Here is an 8,933-nt window from a genome sequence, read left to right on the forward strand (position 1 = left end):
GAGTTGATGGGAAGATGGATGGAGCCAAATACAGGGCAAACTTGGAAGAAAACCTCTTGGAGACTGCAAAAGACTTGAGACTGGGGCAGAAGTTCACCTTCCAGCAGGACAATGACCCTAAACATAAAGCCAGGGCAACAATGGAATGGTTTAAAACAAAACATATCTATGTGTTAGAATGGCCCAGTCAAAGTCCAAATCTAAATCCAATCGAGAATCTGTGGCAAGATCTGAAAACTGCTGTTCACAAATGCTGTCCATCTAATCTGACTGAGCTGGAGCTTTTTTGCAATGAAGAATGGGCAAGAATTTCAGTCTCTAGATGTGCAAAGCTGATAGAGACATACCCTAAAAGACTGGCAGCTGTAATTGCAGCAAAAGGTGGTTCTACAAAGTATTGACTCATGGGGCTGAATAATTATGCACCCACCACTTTGCAGGTATTTATTTGTAAAAAATGTTTGGAATGATGTATGATTTTAGATCCACTTCTCACATGTACACCACTTTGTATTGGTCTTTCACGTGGAATTCCAATAAAATTGATGCATGTTTGTGGCAGTAATGTGACAAAATGTGGAAAACCTCAAGGGGGCCGAATACTTTTGCAACCCACTGTAGATATGGCTGAAGCTATGGAATGTGGAGCATAAGCTTCACTGGCCCTAAGTTAGCATGCTCAGGGTATGGCTGCCGAATGCGTCTGCTCAACCTTTTCCCACGATGGTTGAATAGCCTGGCAATAGTACGCTTACTGGGACGCCACCAGGCCAGCCCCCCCCCCCCCCAGGCAGGAAATGTGCCCATTGCCCTGCCCCGCTGTCGCGGCTGTGTAGGTTCTAAAGTAAAAGACCCAGGCAATGGTGTTATGGTGTTATATGGCTGTTTTAAACTAGACCCGATTTGCTACATTTTGCAATCCATTTCTGATTGCATGCAAATCACAAAATGCAAGGACATCTTCAAAGTAAAGAGATTCACAGTAACCATTTTGTACTACTGCAGTCCAATTGTGATTTGATATTATCCGAGCATCCTGTATGCTGCATTTCTTCTGCGGCTCTCCTTGTGTTGCTAACATCTATAGAAAATCATGAAATTTAATTGCGCAAAAATTGCTGAAAAAACGCTTTGCAAATTCATATTTTTTTCTCACATTGTGTTTGCAACTGCGTTTTGCGATTTGCAGTATAAAACATTCTTCAGGGGCAATAAGGTTGCTCAGATGCAGCTTTACCATCTCTGTATATTAGTTTATTAGATTGACCAGCCCACTTAACCTGCACAGAGTTCCCCTATAGCCTATTCTAATAAGCTAATTCCAAATTCTTCCTCCTAGACCATGGATGTTAATGATCAGCAAGTTGGCAGAGTTTTTGCTTATTACCAGTGGCAATGTATGACTTTATAGCACAGGACTGGTCATATTCTGATCATCAAGGCAGATTGTTTACAGAATTTTGTTGACATCATCCTCGCATTTTTAAATGCTCTTTCCTTATAGGCTATTTTTAATTGTTTCATTTTCTTTCATTTTTAGGGGAACTAACATTAGATGAATTTATCAATGGGATACAACAGGACCCTGACCTATTGGAGATCATTTCAAAAAGCTTTGATCTCTCTAATGTGCTAAAAACTATACAAAATGGAAGACGGAGAAGTATCTAATAAGCACATTGCCTTCTTAAATATTGCTTTCCGTCTTACAACAAGAATATGCCTCGCTTCAGTAACTGAAGATGTCTTGCTCCATGAGGATTTCTCCAGTGATGGCTCAGTGATTATTCTAAGTAAGGCCATTATTGAGACTTTACAAGATGTGCTGTAAAAGTAATATATGGTGCCGTCCTTCAAAGTCATCGCTTGAAAGAAAAAGACTTATTTTATGGAATATAACAAGACTCTACCAGCCTTCAACATGCCAGGGAAAATAATCTCCTAGTTATTAATTGATTCAAATCCAGTTTAAATGAATTTAAAAGGGATTGACTTCCATCTGGATTAGTTAAGAATAAAGAAGGTACCGTCTGACCTTTTAGTGTAACTAATCGTTGCTGTAATTAGCAGTAAAAAAGCTCTCTGCGGCTTTCAAACCCAAACAGAAGTATGTGAAAAGGACATAGTGATTATGACATAACCTTAACACGATGCTTATGAAATCATTGTACATATTCAAATCACATTGTTTTATGGTCATTCAAACTTACCTGGGAGAACTACTTATGGCAGCTTGATACAATGCATTGCTTCAATACTTTACATGGAACTGTTATGTATACCCTTTTTATACAGATTCTCAGAAAATACAGTCAATAACAATGTTCAGATGTACATGTCATTCTTTTGGGAAAGATAAATTAAATGTTCGACTTACATAGACTTTAGTTTAGATGGTTGTCAACCATCCAATGCTATATCATAGAGGAGGACATGCCTTGCGTCACCCAGCATTGCTATGGAGAGAGGAAAGGGGGAGATGCAGGAGACTGGAGAGAATCAACAGCAATATTCTGAAGCATATCCATTTTGGCAGACTGCATTTTATTTAAGTAGTGTCCATCTCAGAAATTGGTTAACCACACTGGCGTTCTAATTCCCGCGGCCATGCGGCCGGGTTTTTTTTCAGAATTTTTTTTTCTGTCATGTAGCTAGCCTAGTGCTAGCTACATGACTTCCCCCATTGGCTCAGCTCCCCGTCTACCTTTTTTTTTCTGGCGATACTTACGCGTCTGTGATCCCACGATGAATGTGATTTCCTGTTTGGGCTTCTGTCGTCGCCATGGCGACGATTGGACATGACAGCATGACATCATCAACGTCATGCAGAGTTCTGATCCACCCCATAGCGCAGCCTGGCGGTGATTGGCCAGGCTGCGCTATGCGCCTGGGGGAAGCCCTTTCGTGGTGGGTAACGGCGGATCGGCGGGGAGCGGCGGCGATCGCCTACAACATGTAGCTAGCAAAGTGCTACCTACATGTTTTTTTTTTTTTAAATTGTTAAAAAAGACTAGCCGGAGCTATCCACCCCGGCGTTCAAGGACGAGCTGAGCTCGTCCGTAACGCTAGGGTGGTTAAAGGCTTACATAAAAAAATACTACTGCTTAATCTGATAGCTGATCGTTACTCTGATAACCCATTTACAAAGGACTGAGTGCAGCCTAAATGTGACCACTAATGATCCAAATTGTAGCGAAAAATCATTTGATGATCAGAAATTCTGATCAGATTGGTTGTAAATAATCTCCATTGATGGAAAAAAAATATAAAAACAGTCCTCCAATTCGATTTTTGTCTGATCTAAAATTTGGATTTTCTTGTCCTTTGTGATAGATAGGAAACAAAGATTGGTTTGTTGATGTTGTAGTGAATGATTTCACTTCTGATCAGAATGATCTCATGGCTTAATTGATTTTTAGCTAGAATGGATGGTTAGTGGCCATCTGAAAGCACAGGTACAAACAGGTACAAACAGTGACGCATCGATCCCTCAGATAACCGCTTGGGGCCAAGTCTGTACAGATGCGTCACTGGCATACAGGCTCTGTTGCTGAGGAGGGATGGAGGGGGGAGCAATGTTGCCAACCGTCAGTAAATTTACTGACAGTCAGTAAAAAAGTCAACAAATCTGGGCTGTCAGTAAAGTCCATGAAAAACTTTGTGGTGTCAGTAAAAAAAAAACCTCTCCCTTTCCCAGAAGATCCCAGCACTTACTGCTTTTCAGTTTACGTATCACAATTATGACATATACAAAGACACAAAAAAACAAGATATACTTCTTTCCATGAATGCTTCACATGCACTAAGATCTCAAAAAAATAATAATAATAATTCTGTTTTTGAGTGTATACATACCAAAATGTAGATAATCTTCTAAGATTTTTTTAAAATTACTAGCATTTGTTGACTAATTAGCAAATGTCAAAGTCACGCTTATGCAATTGCCTGAGCACTGGATTAGAAACACATTATCCAGACAAAGCCATGTATCTAATGTTAGCCGACTGTCTTATCAACTTATATGGCTCATGACTTTAAACCTATGTAAGAACTGGGATAAGAAGCTATAGGGAGTGTTTGAAGAAGAAGATTCAATTCTAACAGTGTATGGCTAAAAATAAATAAATTTTATGGCTGTTTCATGAATGATATCGTACACGACATCGTATGTTGTACATAATTAAGTGTAGCGAGTCGGAAGAATTATACTTATTTTTTCTATACATAACAGTTCTGGTCAGGGCTTATTTTATTACATATATTTCCTCAGTGTTATATGCACCGCTCCAATTGCTACCCCGTCATAGCTATAGGGTAAAATGCTCTCTCCGACCTGTACTTATGCAATCATTGCAAAATTTATATTTAAACATTTTACAGCTGAAATCAATTTCTGTGTAGCAAAGAATATTGGTCTGGATTATACATATTAAGGTGGCCACACACCATCCAATTAAAAGATCCAGTTTTACACCTATCCAATAATTACAATCGGTTTGTGATGATTTGCTCAGCTGCCTGTGCAGGCAGCCAGCCTTTTGACCATTGTGTAGGTTTGCATGCTGCAGGACTCTGGAAAGAAGAGCTTCTGTCAGTTTTGCAGCTTGTGCTTGCAGAGGAATTTGCATACGTTGTCATGCAAATTGCCTGGCCACATTCATTGGAGGCGTGTACTATAAGTACTATGTCTTTCCCACAATGCTTCGCTGGTCATAAGGATTTCGTTCTATGTAACACTCCTGGTTGGGTGTCAGCCTTACTCTCTGTTTGAAGATCAGCTTAGAGTTATTCCTGGAAACTGTGCTAGGCAGATTTCCCTAGTGCAGTTAGGATTGTTTATCTGTTTTGTTTGTCTGTTGCGATTGTCCTGTCCCAGCGGTGGTCGATAGGAAGTCGTTCTGATCTCTGTTCTTGGAGCATAGCTGGTGCAGCGGTTGCTACCAGCTATCTCTTCTGTTCTGCCTCTCTGGATCGCGCTAGCCACTTTTCGCTAGCGCTGTGGATCATTCTGTTCTGTCTCCTGGGATCGCGCTAGCCACTTTTCGCTAGTGCTGTGGATCCTTCTGTTCTGCTACTCTGTACCTGGATCGCGCTAGCCACTTTTCGCTAGCGCTGTGGATCCTTCTGTGCTGTCTTCTGGATCGCGCTAGCCACTTTTCACTAGTGCTGTGGATCTTATCTCTCGCTTGTCCCTGTTTTCGTGTGTCTGTCTTGTCTGCTACGACCGCTTGCTGGAGGCTCGGTGAGGTAACCGTTAAGCAAGCGTTCGCGTCCTCTGTTTCATGTTTGTCTGTCGATGGTTAGTTAGGCGTGCTTGTCTCTATTGTGCTTATCACGTGGAGACCGCGCATAACCGCGTGCACTGTTGCGAATGAGTGCGGTGTTCGCGGTTAGCTAGCGTTTGTTATTTTCCGCATCTTCTCATTGTATTATTTGCTGTGCCTTTGCTACCCTCGTATTCTATTCTGATCTGCCTTGTGTCACGTCTGGCGATCGCACCTCTCGCGATCGCGTTCCTGTTTCATATCTGCTGTTGTGTGTGCACTGTCGCGGGGTGGCAACTAGGTTGGCGCACACACATACAACCTGTCCCTTTGCTCATTCTCATTCGCAATCGCCTCTCTTGCGATTGCGTTCTGCGCTTCGTACAAATTCCTGTCTGGCATTTGTGGAGGTACAGAGGATTGGTTCCTCTGCACTCCCCAGCGCCATCTGCCGACAGGAATTTTCCCTCTACGGGTGCGTAGCACCTTTTGCTGGGTGCCTGCAAATATACGCTTGTGGAGGATTTCCGCCGTATCAGCGCACGCGTTGTGTGCTGATCACGGAGAAAGTTCCACAATCGTTACACGGTTGTCCCGAAAAATCAAAAGCTTTTTTTTTAATTCGTTTGAGAAATCTGATTGAATTTCCAGTTTGTATTTGATAAAAGAAGATCAAGGGTGTTAGATTTGTTTGATCAATTTTTATCAAAATGATATGTTGTGTGGTAGATTGTCAATCACTTGATGTACAGACCCAAGCAATTTTTTCTGAGTTTTCAATAATTGGTACATTGGTCAGATTTTTGAAATGTTACAATCAGTCAGAAAAATGTATTGCAATTCTTGAATTGAAAATATATTTAAAAAATTGTATGGTGTGTGGCCACCTTTAGAGTTATGGAAATTTTGCCTCCTGATTGGGACCCACAATTTGTAGAGGCTAATCAGAACCAAGAACTGCTGATCTATTAACCAGCGGCTGATACATTTACAAGCTGCTGGTCAATCGATCAACTATTTTATATTCTGTCTAGCCCCTGAAAATATTCAGTGTCATTTGATTGGAAATTTGCATATGGATGACATTTCTTTTTTACTTTTCATTAATAGGCTTTTTTTCCCAGTATGAGCAAACGTAAAAAGACAGGCATTATAAGCCAATCTACAACTTCCAGTCTGAAAATAATTTATTTTACCTTCCCGGTATCACTATTTGTCTTGATGTTTATTTGTATTGATCTTCTGAACTGTCAGGCTGGAGGCAGCTAATACTTTCTATGGAAATGAGTGTTAGTGATAGATTTTCATCCTTCCGATAACTGTGACTCATGTAAATGGCCGCCAGACTATCAATGAGCTGGGCAGAAGCTGCTGTTAGCACTGCAACCATCAGGTTCAAAAGATAATTCTGTTGTGCCATACAAAAGGAGTTTTCGTAAAGGGAACCTAAACTGAGAAGGATATGGATTTTTCCTTTTAAAATAATACCAGTTGCCTGACTCTCCTGCTGATCCTGTGTCTCTAATACTTTCAGCTATAGCCCCTGAACAAGCATGCAGATCAGGTGCTCTGACTGAAGTCAGACTGGATTAGCTGCATGCTTGTTTCAGGTCTATCATTCAGCCACTACTGCAGCCAAAGAGATCAGCAGGACTGCCAGGCAACTGGTATTGTTTAAAAGGAAACATCCATATCCCTCTCAGTTTAGGTTCCCTTTAAACAACAAAAAGTGAACATACTTCACAAGAGAGAAACTCTGGGAAGGCAGATCATAAAGGTGGCCACTAATGGTCCAATTTCTAGAGGAAAATCATTACAGCGATCATAAATTCTGATTGGATTGGTTGTAAATAATCTCAGTTGATGGGCGCAATCGATTACAAAGGATTATAAAAATAGGCGTCCGATTGGATTTTTGTCAAACCAAAATTTGGATTTCCTTGTTGGTTGTGATAGATAGAAAGCAACGATTGGTTCGTTGATGGTGTAGTAAACGATTTTTCATCCGATCAGAATTTCTGATCGCTCTAATGATTTTTCGCTAGAAATTGGACCATTAGTGGCCACCTTTAGAGTTACTCTTTAGAGACAGGTTAGGGGTTGGCTCCCACCTGTGATATCAGAGATTTGCAGTCATCAGCATGTGAAAATAAAGGTGGGCCATCTAAGGATTGAAACTGCTTCATTGGCCTCAATTCACCAAGCTAATCTCCTGTCTTTAATAACGTTTCTAGAGTGATCGCCATGGTGATGAGGCATGTCGTATTCAGGAAACATTTTACCTCAGGCAAACCTAAAGTTAACTCTTCTGTCTTTAAGCTAACTCTATCCTTAAAATAACTCCAGAATTCTAAAGTTAAAGACAGGCTGTTAATTAACTGCGTGTGAAAATAACTACAGAGGAGGTAACTTAACTTCAGAGGAGGTAACTTAAGGAATGAAGAGATAAGATAACCCTCTTACTGTGTGGTGGTAAGTTTTCTCTTGCCTTATTATCTCCAGCATGATCTTAGTGAATTGAGGCCATTGTCTGAAATGTAGAGTTGAATCTAAATAAAGTTCCTGTAAGTGAAAGCTTGATGCAGACCACAACATTTTAGGCATGTCACTTCAGCAGAATGGGGGGCAGAATGAGGACACAGGCACAGGGAAATTCTTGCCTTTCCCGATGACCAGAGATAGGCAGGCTTCTAATGCTCTAAGCAGTGAAAATAAATGATTTTACCCACAAGGAATACTTGGAATGCTTTCAAATGTTCTTTTATGTGACTAAGAGTAGTTACTGAAATTTTAGTTTTTGGAGTATTAACTCACTTTAAAGAGACTCTGAAGCGAGAATAAATCTCGCTTCAGAGCTCATAGTTAGCTGGGGCATGTATGCCCCTGCTAAAACGTCGCTATCCCGCGGCTAAACGGGGGTCCCTTACCCCCGAAATCCCCTTCGTGCAGCCAGGGATCTCTTCCTGATTGAGGCAGGGCAAACCGCCGCAGCCCTGCCCCGCGCGCGTCTGTCAGCCCGTATCTCCGCCTCTCCCCTGCCCCTCTCAGTCTTCCTTCACTGAGAGGACTGAGAGGGGCGGGGGAGAGGCAGCGATGCGCCGCTGATAGACGCCACTGGAGGCAGGGCTGCAGCCGTTAGCCCTGCCTCAAGAGCAGCAAAATCTACGACCAATTTTGGTCATTGATTTTGCGGGGGGGGTTGGGGGTGAAGGGACCCCCGTTTAGCCGCGGGATAGCAGCGTTTTAGCAGGAGCACACGTGCCCCTGCTAACTATGAGCTCTGAAGCGAGAATTATTCTCGCTTCAGTGTCTCTTTAAGAGGAAAGTTTGAGACTTCTAAAGTATAGATCACCACAGCCGGTAGCTTGTTTGCATTCGTAAAAGCATAGCGTAACAGTTTATACTATTCATACTGAGAATGACATGCCTGTATTTAAGAACAGTTATAAAGGAAAATATGCAAATATATGGAATCATTTATTAGGGACTGATTTTATTTTTTTAAGCACAATTAGTTTTAAGTGCACCACCACTTTAACAATTCAGCCATGTTACTCAAACAGTTAACCTTTGTTGAATAAAAGGCAATCTCTTCAGGTCTGCTCTTTGAATTTCTAGGATTAATGCTACTTGTTATTTCAGATTGTTTATGGTGTACATTTGAATTTA

At 41.4% G+C, this 8,933-nt stretch overlaps 1 protein-coding gene across 1 annotated transcript in view; it reads left to right on the forward strand.

Moving 5' to 3' along the window:
- The window catches only part of GUCA1C (guanylate cyclase activator 1C), a 123,670-nt gene extending 115,582 nt beyond the window's left edge, over nt 1–8,088 (forward strand). Inside the window, exon 4 of the mRNA XM_068269333.1 lies at nt 1,541–8,088. Coding sequence (XP_068125434.1) covers nt 1,541–1,671 — 131 coding nt within the window. The 3' untranslated portion in view covers nt 1,672–8,088. The remainder of the gene's footprint in view (nt 1–1,540) is intronic.
- The last annotated feature ends 845 nt before the right edge of the window (nt 8,089–8,933 follow it).

Source organism: Hyperolius riggenbachi, chromosome 2 (assembly GCF_040937935.1).
Source record: "Hyperolius riggenbachi isolate aHypRig1 chromosome 2, aHypRig1.pri, whole genome shotgun sequence".
NCBI lineage: Eukaryota > Metazoa > Chordata > Amphibia > Anura > Hyperoliidae > Hyperolius > Hyperolius riggenbachi.